This window comes from Gracilinanus agilis, chromosome 5 (genome assembly GCF_016433145.1).
Source record: "Gracilinanus agilis isolate LMUSP501 chromosome 5, AgileGrace, whole genome shotgun sequence".
Classification (NCBI taxonomy): Eukaryota; Metazoa; Chordata; class Mammalia; order Didelphimorphia; family Didelphidae; genus Gracilinanus; species Gracilinanus agilis.
The window spans coordinates 73,691,882-73,711,557 of NC_058134.1; the positions used below are offsets into that span (position 1 = coordinate 73,691,882).

At 38.2% G+C, this 19,676-nt stretch overlaps 1 protein-coding gene across 1 annotated transcript in view; it reads left to right on the top strand.

Annotated features, from left to right (window-relative positions):
- CCDC7 (coiled-coil domain containing 7) overlaps nucleotides 1–19,676 on the top strand; it is a 305,131-nt gene that overhangs the window by 254,414 nt on the left and 31,041 nt on the right. The window contains exon 13 of the mRNA XM_044678170.1: nucleotides 3,688–3,757. Within this exon, the coding sequence (XP_044534105.1) occupies nucleotides 3,688–3,757 (70 nt within the window). The remainder of the gene's footprint in view (nucleotides 1–3,687; nucleotides 3,758–19,676) is intronic.

Here is a 19,676-nt window from a genome sequence, read left to right on the forward strand (position 1 = left end):
ATATACATGTAAGGATAAGGGATAAGAGATAGGGGGGAAATACAAAGGTTGTCTCTAAGGGGAAGGAAGATAATTTAGACACAAGCCCTGGGAAAAGATTCTGAAGGAGAAGGCATTGAAGAGGAGGATTTTGGAAGTTAACTGAGATTAACTGCCACTCCTAAACCTGCCTGGTTGGGCAGAGCTGGAAGGGAGTGCAGCTGCTCTACCATATCCTGGGAACTAATTAGTCTTTTGGAAAGACTAGTAGGTTCTTGGGTTTGGAGAAAGACCCGGAAAGAGATCTCTGTGTTTCCCTGAAGTGCTGTAACAATCTGGCTGAGAATTGGTTTGTGACAACTTGGCAAAGGTGAACCCAATGGGTTTTTCATTTGGGACTTTGTTTGGGTTTTACCTAGGAAGCCAACCCCACTTGTGAGTCTTGTATCCTTAACCGTTTTAGAGACAATCTGGGATAGTTAGTTTAGTAAGACAGTCAGATAGCTTTTTGGGATCTAGACAGATCAGGGAGTTATTAAGGAGGGCATTGAGAAGATCAGAAGAGCATCCCCATGAGGGGATCATAGGAAGTGGGAGGAGATAGAGATGTGTAGAGTTAGGACCTTACCTACCATTTCCCTAACCTCAATAAAAGCTAAATAAACTTATTGTCGCAAGGGGATTGTTTTTTACTGGCCCAGAAAGGTTCCTGGGTGAGTTTTCTTCATCTGTGACTCATCTAGGTCTCTTTCAAGGAAAGCTGTGATCAAGTTGGTCAACAAGAGTAGTCTGAAATAGAAAGAGCCTGGGAAGCATTAACTATGGCAGTTGGTGAGATGCCCTGAATTCAGTCTACATACATCTCTTTGTTGGATTATCTTAGGTTGGATTATATTAGGGAAAACTGAACTCTTTTATTATTCCATTTCCTATTTCCTCTCTGAATAATTGGGAGGGTAGGATAGAGTCAAGGAGATTCAACACTAAGTCCTATGATAGGCCTCCACACATCATTTTTAATACTTATTGGATTTTTTCTTTTTCGGTTTACGATCTCTTTGGGGTATATGATCTCCTGTGGGATCAGAGTCAAAGATTATGAACCATTTAGTCATTTACATGATTCTAAATCATTTTCAAAGACAAATGGACCACTTAATAGTTTCATCAATAGTTCGTGTCTTCCCACAGCTCTTCCAGATCAACTTTTTTCCTTTTTTAATCATTATTTTTGTTCTTTTAATCCACATTTCATATGGTTATTAATAGCTTGTAACTTTAATTTTGAAAACTATTCATTTATATACTTTATTCTTATCCCTGGAGCAATATGTTAAACTTGAAATACTACATTATTAAAGGTATATTGCCAAAAAAGAGTATGTCTAGATGAAGTTGACCAAGAAGGCAAGAGGACATAATCATGTCATATAAGAGTGTTTGGAGAAACTGAGGCTGTTTAACTTGGAGAAGAGAAGGTGTTGTGATGGGGGCATATTAGTTTTCTTCAAATATCTGAATGACTATAATGTAGAAGTTACTCAGGAAAGTAAAACTCTGACCACTGAGTAAAAACTATAGGTAAACAAGATTTAGGATGAACTATTCATTAGACCTTTCCAAAAATGGACTGACTCCAACATGAGTTAGTGAGTTCTTTGTCACTGAAGGTTTTCAAGAAGAGATTATATGACAGCTTGTCTGGGATTTTTTTTAACCTGTCCACTTTCTGTTCCATGCTGTATTAAGGGACCACAATCCTTATCCTTGTGCCATTATCTTTTTTCATGACCTGTGCCCCAGGTGAACTGAATGGCAGTGTCATTGGCATCATAAAGCAACAACAGAAAAGTACAAGAACCAACACAAACAACAAGGCAGCTATAGGCATGGAGCAATGGCACTGTGGATGGAGTCAGCATGCAACCCTAGAGTTAAAGAAGAGATGGACGTGCAAGCTACTCTCATATTTATAATCATTAGCACTGGGGCAGCTACTGGAAAGATCTTGAACAGACAGGGGCTCCCTGGCATATGGGAAGAAAATAATGATGCAAGGGAAGACTGGACTTTGAGCAGACCCCTTCCTCTCATCCTGAAAACCTACGCAGTAGCCTTTACCTTTGAAAGCTCTTTGCATACAGTTGAAGTATATGCACTTGGCATATATGTGTTCTTGGAGAGATACCTTAGTGCAAGGGCTCAGGAGGGAAAACACCTCCATGCTCTCATGCTTCCCTAGCCCTGGTCTTTTGTTCCCTAATATCTACTCCAGTTCCCTATTTAAGATAGGGTTTTAATAGGGACTTAAAGGAAGCTAAGAAGTTCAGTAGTCAGAACAGAAAAAGGGTTTTGTTCCAGGAATGGGGGAGGGCCAGAGAGAATGCCTGGAGCAGAAATGGAATGTCTTGTTCATGGACTTGCCAAGAAGTTAGTTCACAGGATCAAAGAATCCATGTCATGGAATAAGGTATATATACCTGAAAGCTTTCCATATACTTTTCTGTTCAATGACTATAGCCTTCTTGCTGTTCCTCGAACAAGATGTTCCTTCTGACAGTGCATTTTTCCTGGCTATTCCCCATGCCATGAATGCTCTCCCTCATCTCTACTTCCTGGCTTTCTTCAAGATCCAATTAAAACCCCAACTTATGGAAGCCTTTCCTCTTAATTCCAGTGTCTTCCCTCTTAATTATTTCCTAGTTATCCTGTATGTAGCTTGATTGCGTATATGTTTGCTTTTTGCCTTCCCCTGTAGATTGTTAGCTCCTTGAGGGCAGGAGCTGCCTTTTGCCTCTCTTTGCAACTGTCCTCAGCACTTAGTACTGTTTCTGGCAAATAGGAGGCACCCGATATTTTTTTCATGAACTAAATGACTGACTTAATGACACAATGACTACAATATTTAAACAGAATGAAAAATATGAGATTGAATGCTGTATAATTATAATGGCTGAGATTGTTCCTGATGAAGAGATAAGAAAATGTACCTCTCTACTACCTTTTTTGTAGAGGTAGGGGACTATGGGAATGGATCATTGCATATTATCATATTTAGTTGTTTTGCTAATCTTGCTGAACTTTTTTTCCTGGCACGACCACATTAAATTTAATGTATGTTAAAAGGAACAAGCTGTGTGAATTGGATTTGTGTTTGCTGAACTCCTCTTAAAAAATTCTCTTTAAAAACTTTTAAAAAAAGGGGGATAGTACTCTTTCTAGGGGAGAAAGGAAGGCTCTTTGTGAAAATTAAGATGATATAAAAATAAAAGCTATAGCCCATTTTTTAAAAGAATATTCAAACTTCCCTTGAATTGTGGCTGAAAAAAACCCACAATATCTTATGGCTGACCTGGTGGTGAGCCTTTCCAAACTTAGCTAGGCTAGCTTAGACAGCAGGGTTTGTCACTGGGCTTTAACTTAAAGCCTCTATAGCTCAGTAGAACCTACCAAAGTAGGGATTCCACTAGAAAATCTCTGAAAACCCAGAGTCATCTCTGTGCCACAATGTTTTGGAGTAAAACTTTAGAGAAAGGGCTTTTTAAAAAACCCAAGCATTATTTTACTGATTAAATAAAGGTATAGTTTTAATTAGTAAACATTATTTTTAAATGTCAATTTATTCACTGACATTTAAATGTTTTTGTTTTCTAAGCCCTTATCTAAAAAGCAAAACAAAATGCTTATTTAAAATATTTATAATTATAGCTATGGGAAGAGACCTTCTATTTCAAGTTCTGAGGCTCTTAAATTGAAGGAAGACTTATATCAAGCTCAGGTAAAAAATATTCATTTTTGTGCTATGTGTTTTTTTTCTGCTTTCAAAATGTGTGGTGTGACCTTTTTTTTTTTTTTTTTTTACAATAAGTACATTTCCTTAATTATGTTTAGTTTAAGGAGATGTTTAAATGTTTTGTATTTGTTTCTTTCATATATCATTTGATGGGTAGACCAAAGTATCTGGTATTTGGTATTTGGTAGACAAAAGTTCCAGAAGTATGCTCAGAGACACCTGGAAATGAATCAAGAATGATGTATAAAGTACATAATTCACATGCAGATAACTGATAATGTACTTTGCTTTTAAATACTTAATTTTGTAGTTTTATTGATCTTTCTGAAAAAGTTATATAAATTAAAAATCAGGTCCCACTTGGTATACTTTCTGAAATACTATAAAATTGCCTTTCAGTACTGGTTTTAATTTCTTCATATTTTGATCGCTATCATTTAGGCTTCTATACATGAATTTATGTGAAATACAATATAACCTTAAATTTTAGAAATTGTGATATCCTCAAAAATTACACTTGGCCTACAAAATTTATATTAGGCCTGACCCAAATATTAGTGCAGTTTCCTCCTGTGTGTGGTGATGGCTATCTACTTTTGCCTATTGATTTTTGTATTGTTAGTTATTTGACTCACAACAAATATAGTCGGCTTCTGAAGGAATTTCCTATGGAAACAATATTTAAATAGAAAAAGCAGAAAACATTCATTTTTTTTTAGTCCTATATGTGATTTTTGTTAAATTCACTTTATTCTTTTAGGCCATAGGTATCTGACTGAAATTAAGGCTTCCTTATTAAATTACAAACCAATAATATGTTCACATTATGAAGCTAATGTAAAATGTAAATTTGCATGAACAAAACAGAGAATGGGCAGATCACAATTAACAAGAATTGTCTAATTTGGATGAAATATAAAATGAGAAAAGAATTTAAAGACTGTACAGGTGTTTAAATGTCAAGATAATGAACTTATAGTTCATTCATTAGGGAGGGAAGCAGTGGTTTCAAACTAAAAAAGAAATAGGAGCCACCAAATCATATAGAACCCTGAAGACTTCATTTTGATTTAGAAAATTATATATTAACATTATCCATGTTCTATTTTTTTTATTTTGTTAACTATTTCCCACTTATATTTTCATCTAGTTTGGACAGCAATTAGGAGCAGCGCTTCAGTTTGTTTGACATTGAAGTAGAAGGCTTTTAAACAGAGTAAACAATCCTAGTGATGCCTTATGATGGTGTCATGTATGGGTTGGAGAGATTGGCATCAGGAAATGTAGTTAGATGAGAGGCAATGAGGGATGGGAGTGGAAAGGAAAGGACAGAAGAAGGAGACATTCAAGAGGTAGAGTGGACAGGGAACCTAGGAAGGAGTAGGAAATTTCAAAGATGACTTCTGGGAGGGTGATGGTGTCATCAACAGATAAGAATTTAGTGGAAAGAAGGCTGAAGAGGGATACAAGTGATGAATTTAGTTTTGGATAAGTTGAATTTGAGGTGTGCTATCCAAGTGGAGATTTTAAAGAACTGAGAATGTGATATTAGAACTTTGGAAATCTGGTGGAACTGAAAAAAATATGAGAGCCCTACAGAGAGAGGTACCAAGTGTTAGATTAAAATGAATATCTATCTCCAAGTTCTTACTTTCCATAAGTTTATTAATAATCACTTGAAATGGAAAAAGCAGATATGTAGAGAATTAAGCCTAATCTAACCTAACTCTGACCACTAGTTCTCCACATGTCTGGCTGACTCAGCTATGGTGCTGTGAAAGGGAATTCTTGGTTCTCTTTGAGTTCACACTTGTGAAAAGAGAATCCTTTGTTCTCTTTGTCTAGTTGGAGTTAAAACTTTGACAAATAATTTAAGTACCTCACTAGATTGTGAGGACAAGATTAGCTTTCCTTTGTCTACCTTTTGACTGAATCAACACAATCTTGAACTAGGTGAGTTCACACCCTACTTGATGCTAGGTGAGAAGCCAGTAGAGAGCTCCATCCTTTTCCCCCAAACTCAAATAGCTAGAAACTTAATCCGAAGGTGATAAGGAAGACAATTTAGAAACTGTGATTAGCCCCCATGAAAAGTGCCAGGGACAGGAAACCACCATAAAAGTCATGAAAATCCCTGAGCAGGGAGTCTGGTGAAGGAGGCTAGTAGAGAGTGAACTCCAAGAAGAGAGTGAACTCCAAGAAAAGAGTCACTCCAAGGAGGAAGTTGGCTTTAAGAAGAAGGTCCACTCCAAGAAGAAAGTAGGCCTCCGGAGTCACCTTCAGCTCCTATTATTGTCTTGGGTAAGTGGATAGCTGGTTTTCCCTTCCTGTCTTCTGGAGATAGTTTAATTCTCACTGAAGATTAACAAGTCTTGAACTGGAATAATATTTAGTTAGACAGGTTAATGTCTTTTCTATCCTTTTGCATTTCTCTACTTTCACTCTTTCCACCTCTTTTATAAATAAAAGATTTATAATTTTCATATATTTAGCCAAATTTTTAATTTTAACACTTACAATGCTCCTCTGCCACCTCCAAGGGAATAGACCCCGGTATGGTCATACCCACACCTTTTTATTCACATTCGTGGATGCAGTGCCAGCACACAAAATGTGATGAACCTGGTCAGCAATCCAGGAGGGCGAGGGGAAACTCTCTCTACATAATCCCCTCTGTAATTCTATTGGGAGATGAGCATGTTGAAATCACTCAGATTAACATGCCTAATCTCCCCAATGAATCACTTCACAAAATCAGATTATACTTCTAAAGATTCTGACTAAAGGTGCATAACTTATTCCACTTTACAAGGGAGAAATTACAATAATTTGAAGATTAGAAGGAAAGAAAAGAGGAAGAAAATGAAAAATGATTGATAGACCCATTGACAAAAAGCCAATTGGGGGCAGTGCCCTTTGGCATAAGAGTTTACATTCAGAATAAGTATGTTCAAGCCCCTTCAGTTTGGTTCATTATATCCCAAAATTCATTCTGGATCTTTTGATACAGAGTGTGATTTCCATAGGCATCCTTATGGCACTTTCTCCAAAAAAATCCACTTTCTTGGTTTGGGGTATTGGAAAGTTTTTTTTTTCCTGCAATTTCTCCAAAAGATTTTGAACCTTAGATTTTAGGATAATTTACACAATTCCCTGTGAGGAGGGTGTTGACTAATACCAGAATCTCCCCGGGATACATGGCTGAGTTATGAGGTATATGAATCAATTGTCAAAAGAAAACGAATAACCCCAAAACAAAATCCCAAATAAAAGAGCAAAAATTAAATTCTGGATAAAAATAAAATATCAAAATCTTATGTATATAAAATTATGAGTAAAAAAGAATAGACCTGTAACAGGTTCTTGAATCACCATCAAGGCCTGCAGGATAATTGCAGCCATATAGCACTTTACCCATCAGCAGCCAGGACTGCAGAAAATTGCCAAACTATGAAAGAAGGGACTGGATTCTGAGGTAAAGGGGAAGTATGATTCCCTGGTCTGATTTTATCTTCACTTTCAGGTATAGTGGAGCCAAAATGAAAGCCAAACTAAGGTACTTGTAGGAAATCTGGCATGAGGGAGCCCTGCATCTAAAGTTGTCAAACAGCCACTTCCTTGAACCTCCAAAACAAGTCCGGTCTTGGTACAGATTCTCATCAATCCCATAGGGATTATTGGTCTCCTTGACCTTATGCTTCCTGGCACTGTGCAGTGACTCCTTTGAGATTCCTTCTTCTGAAAGCAGACAAAATTATTAGCAAAAGTCCCATAATACTTAACAATCAATGGCAAGTTTCTGTAGTCTTAAGCTTTTGGGTATGCATTGATATTAGGGCTAATAGATATTGTAAACTTATCCTTCAGGATCAAAAACATTAATACCAATTCCATGTATTTCAAGTACAAAAAAATAAGAAAAAAGAAAAAAATTAAATCTTATTGCAAATATAAAGAAAAACAATAATAATAATAATAATAATAATTAAAAATCATAAATTCATAGTTGACATTCCATGTGACAATGTGTTTGCCAAGCAGAAGCACAACACAAAGGTTTCTCACTCAAAAATGAGTTCTACTTCTTTTTTAATTTGGCCATCATCCACAATGTGAGTGTACATGATCTTTTTACCAGGTAACAGCTTTTTAAATAGTAATATAACTAATGCAGATTTGAAGAAGTTCCAAAATCCCCCAAATCATAAGAGCCTATTTGATGACAACTGCAAACAAACCTGCTATCAGTAGGATTCACATGAGTCTCTATAGCCACTTGCTGTGTGTCATTTAAAAACCTTTGAAGCTCATGGATATTTTTCATAGTTCTTCAAATATAGCCAATTTTCAGACTCAAATGAAATATTTCTAACAGAGTCTGTTATTGCCATCATTCCAAAATTTGGCAGGAGAGCCCAGAAAAACCTCCATGCTGCTGATGCCACCAAGAACATAGACCATTCTGATGGAAGGGTAGAGTAAGACAAATATAAAACTGTCCTCCTATGGTTTGAAACCGTAAAACCATCCAGGGGTTTCTAAGCCCCATGTGAAACCCTCTCTCGTCCATGATGAGACTGTAACATCTGTAAAAGGCATGTATTTATATGTCCCATCCATTGCATTGTAGAGGCAAGGAATACTGTAGTGAAAATCACTTCTAATATCTCATCCATCAAATTTTTCATAGATGTAGAGGTGAGGAACACAATAGTGTACCCATGTACTTACTACTAAATGGACCCTTATATCTTGTTATACACAAGTCAAAGATGAATCAGTCAGAGGTAGTGGTGCTCCTAGATATCTGAAAATCAATTTTGAAGACCCATTAAAACAATTGAGATTTTTAGCTCATTAAATTCTCCAAAGGTTATTGACACAGGTTGTAACCCATTTGATGGAATCCATCTACCATCATTTATGTGACGATTAAGAAAGGTAAAAAGGAGCAAAAGGCCTGTTAGGCAACATGTGACCTCTTTGGGTAGCAAGTTGTGATAATGTCCCTATGGCTTTGCCACAGAATAGTTTGTCCAACTTGTCTATGAAATTTTATAATGGTATTTTCTCTAGTCTAGTCATAGCAGGGGGTACAAATAAAGTCAATGTAACAGAACATATAGCTAATAGTCAAAACACAGTAACTGAAAGTGACATAGTATAATGGAATGTTATAGATTAGATTAATATGTGAACTTAAAAACAAAATTAAATCTTAAAAAAAAACAATCAGCAAATATATGTGAGAGGATACAATCAGTGTCAATTTGAGGTACCCATGTGAGAATGAATCCAAGAATCCTTTTTTTTTCTAATTTTGACAACTTATGGAGTAGTTAACAGTACTTGAAACAGACATTCCCAGGCAGACTGAGTACTTCCAGGGTTGTGGAGTTCTCGCAATTGGACCTGTAAATCCTGTATATAAGAAGCAATAGAAATGTCTCTCCCACCTCCAGTAATGTTGTATATGCAAGAGAAAAAAGCTTAGCCTGTATGTGAGGATGCCCAAAAAGCATCTCAAATGGTGGCATGTGTAGATTTCCCCTGGAGGGGAGAACCTCAGGTCATGTCAAGTGAGTCTCAATACACAATCTATTCATTCTCTCAACTTGGCTTGAGCTCTGGGGGTGATAGGGTGAATGGAATTGGGGAATGATCCCCAAACAAGAATAAATATGAGACAAAAAGGAACCAGCAAAATGTGTTTTCCTGCCTGAATCAATTCATGCTGTTGGGCTAAAGCAAGGATCAATCTCTCTTAAGAGCACTTTAGGAATAAAAGCTGCTGTGGCCAGACAAACTTTATAATGTTCAGCCTTAGGCATGGTAATAAAGTCAATTTGAAAATGCTCAAAAGGTCCATAAGCCAGAGGACATCCACCAAAAACTTTATGATGAAAAGTATGTTGAGTGGAACAGGCTACAAACACTTTAGAGGCTACGGTGGTTATACCAGGGGCTACCCATACCTTTTTAACAGAGTCTTCAATAGTGCCAAAAGTGATCATTTTTGTGAATAGATAAGCATATTTGGTGATAAAAGCTTCTAGGCAGTAGGGGTTTTCCTTCAAATGACACTTGTACCACATTGATCTGTTTTGCTTTAAACTTTTGTTTCCATTTTTCCACTACATATTCATTATAAGAGAGAGATAAATTTGAGTCATTACTAGGTGTCAAAGTTAAAATCAATTCAGGTCCTTCTAAAACAGCGAGCTTTACTGCAGTATCTGCCCAGTGGTTCCCTCTAGAGACAGGGTCAGTTCCACTTGTAGAAGCAGAGCAATGAATTTCAATAATGGTATCTGCATCTGTAATACACTTTCTAGCAGGGGTTTCTGTTAACAGGACCGTGGAGTTAAAAGAGGAGTAAATGCTTTCAAAATTAGTTGTTATTACAGTGGGTTCATCCTCAAAGGAGGGATCTTTTCCTTAAAGCTCTCAATGTATGATGGCCAATGCTCACCAAGCTCTCCTGTTTATTATAAGTGGGACCATCCCCTAGAGCAGGGGTCGGCAACCTTTTTGGCTGTGAGAGCCATAAACGCCACATTTTTTAAAATGTAATTTCGTGAGAGCCGTACAATGCTCACAGTGTGTGCTCCTGTAACAGTGCCTGAAAAAAAAATTGACTTTATGCCTCCTGCAGAAAGAGCCATATCTGGCCCTCAAAAGAGCCAGATATGGCTCAAGAGCCATACGTTGCCGACCCCTGTCCTAGAGGGAATAAACCTACATTTGAATTGCCTATGTTAACTGCTGCTTAGCCTGTGATCTGGGTTGCAATGGAGTGGGTTGTAGTGTGGGTTGTTTGGGTTGTAGTGGAGTAGGTAGGAGAAAGGGGAGGAGTGAGTGAGGAGAGAGTGAGGGGTTGGTCAGGGGGTGGGGAGGCATGGTGAAAGGATCAGGGGTGGAGTAGAGAGAAGGAGGCACTAGAAGTGGGAAGAGAGGAGCAGGGGTGGAACTGGGGACGGGGTCAGGGGTAGGGAGGAGATTGAGGTTGGGGGCTGGGAGGAGGGAAAGGAGGTGAAAGAGAGAAGGAGCTACGATAGACTAAGCAGGGGCAGGGCCAGGGTTGGGGAGGCAAGGGAAAGATATAGTAGGAGGGTTGGGGTTGGTCAGAGTAAGGAGGGCAAGGAAAGGAATGGCCAAAAGTGAGGAGAAGGATGGTTCATGTAGGAATAGGGAAGATTAGAGTGACTGGATAACAGGGAGGAAAAAACTCTCTGGGTTAGGGTAGTGAGATTGAGAGTCAGATGATAAGTAAGGGTAGAGAGGTGGATTGAGAGGAAAGGTGATGGGGGGAGTACGGGATTAGAGGGGGGTGACAGGGGGAGGGGCTCAAGGAGTAGGAGAAGAAACTTCCTCTCACTCTAGGTGGGAAGATGATAGGGTGTTTTTCTTGCTAAATCTAATTAAGGGTTTAGGAGGAGCAACTGAAGGAGTTAAGCCAGAATGGCCCATTGGAACTGAGCAGATAAGTGAGGGAGAGAGTATAGAGAAAAAAGATGGAGGGCTCAGAGTCGCCCTTGGTGGATGTCCATGTTGGAGAAAAGGGTTTTTGTTGTTCATTCATTTTCAGTTGTGTCCAACTCTTCATGACCTCATTTGGGGTTTTCTTGGGAAAGATATTGAAATGGTTTGCCATTTCCTCCTCCAGCTCATTTTAAAGATGAGGAAATGGAGGCAAACAGGGGTAAGTGACTTACCTAGAGTCACTCATATAGAAAATGTCTACAGCCAGATTTGAACTCAGGAAGAAGAGTTTACCTGTCTCTAAGCCCCACACAGAGAAGGGAAGAGGAAATGTAGGATAATTATAAGGCTGTAGGTTCAGTAAAATCAAGAGAAGAGAATATCAGGAAGGAGACAAGTACTCAAGTGTCATATTGCAGAGAGATCTGGAACGATGAGGATGAAAAACAATGCTGCCAGGGGGCAGCTAGATGACTCACTGAGAGTTGGAGGACTTCTGGGTTAAGATGGCTTCAGTGTAGAAAAAAGACACTTCCTCCTCTCACCACCAATCAATATAAAATGCCTCAAAAGGGAAAAAAAAACTAAAATCAGATGAGCGAAGGGGCTCCACTGTAGGACACAGCCTTGAAGGTAGGTGGGTAGGTGGGATTTGGGCATTTCCACACTATAAGGGAACAAAATAACTCCCATCAAAATCAAAATATGAGCTGATCAACCCTCCCCTGCTCCACCTACAGTGCCAGAGTCAGAGCCAGTGTGCCAGAATCAGGGCAAGTGCAGGGCAATCTCTAGGTTCTTGAGAGCTAGCTGAGAACACCACAGACTTACCCCTGAGAGCAGCAAGACTTGGGACCCCAGGAGGCTAAGGAACATGGATCCTGTGCTCAGAGATAGAGTAGAGTGGAACAGTACACAGCTGAAGCCGTGGAGACTCAAAAATAGCGTTAGGGCAAAAACCTCTCCATAGCTCAGTACACAGAGAGCCTACCCTCCTCACTCAGACTTTTGGCTGGGAAGGGAAGGAAAAACCAACAAAGCAATGGCCAGCAACACCCAAGAAATACAATCTTCAACCACCAAAAAGAACAAGAGAAAGGCATTCACCCTGGATAATTTTTATGGAGAAAAAATCTAGACTACAGAGGAGACAGCAGAGGATAACAAGTAAACACATCCAAACCTTCCAAAAAAAATGGAAATTGGTCAGAAGCTCTTGAGGAGCTTAAATTTGAGATAATGAACCAAATGAGAAAGATAGAAGAAACTTGGCAAGAAAAGTGGAAAATAGTTCAAAAACAAAATAACAGTTTGAAAGACAGAAATTCCCACTTGGAAAATGAAGCCCAAATATCAAATGAAATGATAATCAAATTGGAGACCAGAATTAAACAGCTGGAAGCCATGAAAAGCTGGACAGACCAAACTGAAAAGGAAAAGCAAATGATCATAATTAAAAACCAGTCTTTAAAGACCAGAATTGGGCAAGTAGAAGATAATGATCTCACAAGACAGCAAGAATTAATAAAGAAAAGTCAAAAGAATTACAAAATAGAAGGAAACATGAAATATCTCACTGAGAAGATGGTTGACTTGGAAAATAGGTCCAGGAGAGACAATTTGAGAATCATAGGCCTACCTGAAAACCTGGAAATAAACAGAAATATTGTCATCATACTACAAGAAATTACCCATGAAAATGATCTTAATGTTCTTCAACAAGAGGACAAAATAAACATTGAAAGAATCCATAGATCACTCTTTACTTTAAATCCTCAAAAGACAACCCCCAGGAATATAATTGCCACATTAAAGAGCTTCCAAGCAAAGGAGAAAATATTACAAGAAGCCAGAAAGAGACAATTCAGATATCAAGGATTACAGAGGATCCAAAGGCCTCCATACGAAAGGACCACAAGACATGGCATGTGATTATTCAGAAAGGCAAGAGAATTGGGTATACAATGAAGGATAACCTACCCATCAAAATTGACTATATACTTCCAGGGGAAAGTATGGGCATTCAACAAAATAGAAGATTTCCAAGTATTTGTAAAGAAAAGACTAGAACTAAATGGAAAGTTTGATATCCAAACACAAAACTCAAGAGAAACATGAAAAGGTAAATAAGAAAGAGAGGAGAGAGAAAAAAAATTTTAAGGGTTTCAAAAAGGTCAAATTGTTTATATTCCTATAAGGAAAAGTGTTATTTAGAACTCTCAAAAATTATATTTACTATTAAAATAGTTAGAAAAATCATTCATAGGTAAAGGTTGGGGTATTAAGTGGTCTAAGATGATATGCAAAAAAAGAAAAGCGGGGAATAGAAGGTGGCAGCAAGAGAAATTTGAAGGAATAAGAAAATTAGGATAATCTATACCACATGAAGAGGCACATGGGAAGGGGAGGGGAAGAATACTCTTATAAGAAAGAGAGGAAGAAAGGGCTAATTAGTAATAGTTAAACCTTACTCTCAGTGGAATCAATTCTGAGAGGGAAGAGCATCTAGATCCAATGGGGTATTGAATGCTATCTTACTGTACAGAGAAGTTGAGAGGGGAAAAACCAAGGTGGGGTGGAGATGGGAGTAAAAAAAGGGAGGGAGAATGGGGAAGGGAATTTAATAGACCTTTAAAAATAATAATAGGGGAATAAGAAGGGAGAGGGTGGGAAGGAAAGTCAAATAAGGGTGGGGATTAGGAGGACTGATTAAAAGCAAACCACTGGTCTAAAAGGAAATAATTGCAAAAGAAGAAAGGGCTGAAGTAAAAGAAGAAATCAAAATGATGGGGAAATACACAGGTGGTAATCATAACTCTGAATATGAATGGGATGAACTATACTAGTGGGTGACCTGAACTTTCCTCTATCAGATCTAAATAAACCAAACCAAAACATAAGAAAGAGGTGAGAGATGTGAATGAAATCTTAGAAAAATTAGAGTTAATAGATATTCAAAGAAAAATAAATAGGAACAAAAAGAAATACACCAGTGATTCCCAAAGTGGGCGCTACCACTTGCTGGTAGGTACTGCAGTGATCCAGGGGGGCGGTGATGGCCACAGGTGCGTTTATCTTACATAATTGTTATTAAAACTTTTTTAATTTAATTTCCAGGGGGCTAAGTAATATTTTTTCTGGAAAGAGGGCAGAAGGCCAAAAAAGCCTGGGAACCACTGGAATACACCTTCTTTTCAGCAACACATGATACATTCACAAAGACTGACCATGTACTAGGGCATAAAAACATGACAAACAAGTGCACAAGAGCAGAAATAATGAATGCAACCTTTGCATATCATAATGCAATAAAAATAATAATTAGTAAAGGTACATGGATAGGCAAATCAAAAATTAATTAAAAATTAAATAATATGATTCCCCCAAATCAGTTAAAAAACAAATCATGGGAACAATTAATAATTTCATTGAAAAGAATGACAATGACAAGACATCCCACCAACATCTATGGGATGCAGCCAAAGCAGTACTTGGGGGGAAATTTATATCCTCGAGTGCATATATTAACAAATTAAGGAGGACAGAGATCAATGAATTGCATACAAATTAAAAAACTAAAAAGAGAAAAAATTTAAAATCCCCAGATAAAAATTAAATTAGAAACCCTAAAAGTTAAAGGAGAAATTATTAAAAATGAAAGTGAAAGAACTATTGAATTAATAAATAAGACTAAAAGCTGGTACTTTGGAAAAAAACAAATAAAATAGATAAAGTACTGGTTAATCTAATAAAAAGTGGAAAGAAGAAAACCAAATTAATAGTATCAAAGATGAAAAAGGAGACACCTCTAATGAAGAGGAAATTAAGACAATCATTAAAAACTATTTTGCCCAATTATATGGCAATAAATTTGGTAATCTAGGTGATATGGATGAGTATTTATAAAAATAAAAATTGCCTAGATTAACAGAAGAAGAAATAGAATACTTAAATAATCCCATATCAGAAAAAGAAATTCAACAAGCCAACAAAGTGAGTGAAAGCTGTGAAGAGATAAAATTAGACTTCACATCAGGGGAAAATTTTACAACAGTTAGAGCAGTCTAAAAGTGCCATGGGGACTTCCTGGTTAAGATGGTGGCAGAGTAAAAAGCAGCTGCTTAACCTCTCCTAACTGAAACATATAGGACTCCTCAAGAAGAGGAATAAAAACAAATCCAGAGGAATGAAGGGACCCCAAAACAGGGCACAGCATTGGAGGTACTTAAAATTGGGGCATTTCCATGCTATAAAGGGGTGAAACAGCTCTCTAAAACGCGAGCTGAGCAACCCCCTCCCCTACCCCACACCACCTACAATGCCAAAGCCAGCGCACAAGAGTTACAGCAAGTTTGGGGCACACATTAAGTCCTTGGCAGCTACCTGGGGTCACCAGGGCCTGCCATTGAGAGCAGCAAGACTTAAGACACCAGGAAGCTAAAGAACACACGGACTTTGAACATAGAACCTGAGCGCAGGCATGAGTTCAGGCATGGATGCAAGAGTAGACACGGATCCTGAGAGCAGGTGAGGCCTCGTATCCTGAGCTCAGGCAAGGACCTTGAGTGGGGACCCAGTGCAGAGGGGTGCATGACTGTGGAAGCAGTGCCCTGAGAATGTTAAAGGAGCCTCGGGCAGAAGAACAAGCAAAGGGACCACCAGGAGGCTTGACCCTGAGAACAACTAGACCTGAAACCTCAGGAGCCTAAAGAGCGCAGACAGACCCTGAGTGTGAGGATAAACCCGAGAGGATACAGGGCTAACAATGGCAAGCCAGAAAAAAAGAACCCCAAAATAGAAAGAACATCAAGAAGAAATCTGTAACACTCAACAACTTTTATACAGATAAAATCCAGACAACAGAGCAAAGAGCAGAGGAGAACAAACAAGTAATCATATCCAAACCTTCCCAAAATAATGAAAACTGGCCACAAGCGATTGAAGAGTTCAAATCTGAGATGATGAGAAAGATGGAAGAGATTTGGTGAGAGAAGTGGGAAATAGCTCAAAAGGCAATCAACAGGTTAGAAGACAGAAACTCCCAATTGGAGAAAGATGCCCCAAAATCAAACGAAATGGTAAGCAAATGGGAAACGAAAATCTGGCAAGAAAATAACAGTTTAAAAGGCAGAATTGCACAATTGGAAAGTGAGGCAAGTAAATTGAAGACCAGAAATGACCAGATTGAAAAGGAAAACCAAAAGATTATAGCCAAAAACCAGTCCCTAAAGGCTAGAATTGAGCAATTAGAAGCTAATGATCTCTCAAGATAGCAAGAACAAATAAAACAATGTCAAAAGACTGATAAAATAGAAGGAAACATGAAATATCTCAATGAGAAAGTGATAGACGAAGAAAACAGAGACAATCTGAGAATGATTGGTCTTCCTGAAAAAGCAGAAATTAAGAGAAATGTGGACTCCACACTAAAAGAAATTATTCAGCAAAATTGCCCTGAAGTTCTACAACAAGAGGGCAATATAGACATTGAAAAGATCAATAGATCACCCTCTACACTAGACCCTGAAAACACAACCCCCAGGAATATAATAGCCAAAATCAAGAGCTTTCAAGTAAAAGAAAAAATGTATAAGAAGCCAGAAAGAGACAATTCCAATATCAAGGAGCACCAATCAGGATCACAGAGGATCTGGCAGCCTCCACACTAACAGACCACAAGGCTTGGAATATGATATTCAGAAAGGCAAGAGAACTTGGTCTACAAAACTGACTATATACTTCCAGGGGAAATTATGGGCATTCTGCAAGATAGAAGATTTCCAAATATTTGCACAGAAAAGACCAGGACTAAATGGAAAGTTCAATATCCAACCACAAAAATCAAGAGAAACATGAAAAGGTAAATAATAAACAGAGGGGGAAAGGAAGAAAGAAAACTCTTATTTTTTAAATTTGCCTCTTTAAGGGCTTCAATAAGATCTAATTATTTGTATTACTATGTGAAGAAATGTTATGTATAATTCTCTGTAAGGAATTCTATTCATTATTATAGTATTCAATATTATAGTAATTAGAAGAATTATTCATAGGGAGAGGTTGGAATACTTAATGGTCTAAGATTATATGGGGGGATTGGGAAAGAGGGGGTGAATAGTAGAGGACACCAAGAGAAATTTGAATGAATAAGAAAAATAGGATATTCTATTACACATAAAGAGGGCATGGGAAGGGGAAGGGATGAATACTATTATAAGAAGGAGAGGAAGAGAGCATTAAGAGGTAATATTTAAACCTTACCCTCCGTGGAATTAACCCTGAGAGGGAAGAGTAACATTATCCATTGGTATATAAAACACTATCTACTAAACAGAAGAGTTCCGGGTTAAGATGGCGGCAGAGTAAAAAGCAGTGCTTATCCTCTCTTGACCAAAACATATAAGACTCCTTAAGGAGACATAAAAACAAACTCGGTTGAACGGAGGGACCCCACAACAGGGCACAATGTGGAAGGTATGTGGAATCAGGACATTTCCATGTATAAAGGGGTGAAAAAGCTCTCACTAAATTGCGGGCTGAGCAACCACACCCCCCACCCCCTCTACACACACCACCTATAGTGCCGAAGCCAGCTAAAAAGAAATAGAGAAAGGTTGGGGCACCCATTGAGTCATTGGCAGCCCCAGGGCCTGTTCCTGAGAGCAGCAAGATTTAGGACCCCAAAAAGCTAAAGAACGCGCACAGATTCTTAATGCAGGTGCAGAGCACGGGCGCAGGCAGACACAGTCACGCACGTGAGTGTGAGCGAAGGCTCTGAAACGCTGAGTGGGGAACCAGCGCAGTCGGGTATATGACTGTGGAAGCAGCTCCTTGAGACTTGTAAAGGAGCCTCCAGCAGAGGACCAGGCAAGGGGTTCCACAAGGGGGCTTGACCTTGAGAAAAACCAGAACTCGGACCTCAGGACCAAAAAGAATGCAGACAGACCCTGAGCGCGAGGATAAAGCTAAGAAGCTGCTGGGATAACAATGGCTACCCAGAATCAGGAAGCTCAGACAAGAAAGATTAACAAGAAAAAGAAATCTTTAACACTTGACAACTTTTACACAGAGAAAATCCAGACAACCGAGCAAATAGAGGGGGAGAACAAACAAGCATCTGGACCCTCCCAAAATAATAATGAAAACTGGTCACAAGCTCTTGAAAAGTTCAAAACTGAGATGATGAGAAAGATGGAAAAGATTTGGTTAGAGAAATGGGAAATAGCTCAAAAGGAAATCAGGCAAGAAAATAACAGTTTAAAAGGCAGAATTTTGCAATTAGAAAGTGAGGCTCAGAAATCAAATGAACTGATAAGCAAAGTGAACACCAGAAATGACCAAATTGAAAAGGAAAACCAAAAGATCATAGCCGAAAACCAGTCCCTAAAGGCTAGAATTGAGCAATTAGAAGCTAATGATCTCTCAAGACAACAAGAACAAATAAAACAAAGTCAAAAGCCTGAAAAACTAGAAGAAACATGAAATATCTCAATGAGAAAGTGACAGACCAAGAAAACCGGTCTAGAAGAGACAATTTGAGAATCAAATTTGAGAATCTGGACTTCCAGAAAAACCAGAAATTAATAGAAACCTGGACTCCATACTAAAAGAAATTATTCAGCAAAATTGCCCTGAAGTCCTACAACAAGAGGGCAATATAGACATTGAAAGGATCCATAGATCACCCTCGATACTCGACTTAGAAAAGAAAACACCCAGAAATATAATTGCCAAATTTAAGAGCTTCCAAGTAAAAGAAAAAAATCTTACAAGAAGCCAGAAAGAGACTATTCAAATATCAAGGAGCACCAATCAGAATCACACAGGACCTGGCAGCCTCCACACTAAAAGACCGCAAGGCTTGGAATATGATATTCAGAAAGGCAAGAGAGCTTAGCCTGCAACCACGGATCAACTACCCATCAAAATTGACTATATACTTCCAGGGGAAAGTATGGGCATTCAACAAAATTGAAGATTTCCAAGTATTTGCACAGAAAAGACCGGGGCTAAATGGAAAGTTTGATATCCAACCACAAAAATCGAGAGAAACATGAAAAGGTAAATAAAAAAGAGGGGAAAGAAAGAAAACTCATAACTTTTAAATTTGCCTTTTTAAGGGCCTCAGTAAGATCTAATTATCTGTATTCCTATGTGGAGAAATGCTATGTATAATTCTCAGTAGTGAACTCTATTCACTATTATAGTATTCACTATTATAGTAATTAGAAGAATAATTCACAGGGAGAGGGTGGAATACTAAATGGTCTAAGATTATATGGGGGGGTTGGGAAAGAGGGGGTGAATAGTAGGGGACACCAAGAGAAACTTGAGTGATTAAGAAAAATAGGATATTCTATTACACACAAAGAGGGCATGGGAAGGAGAGGGGACAAATACTATTATAAGAAGGAGAGGAAGAGAG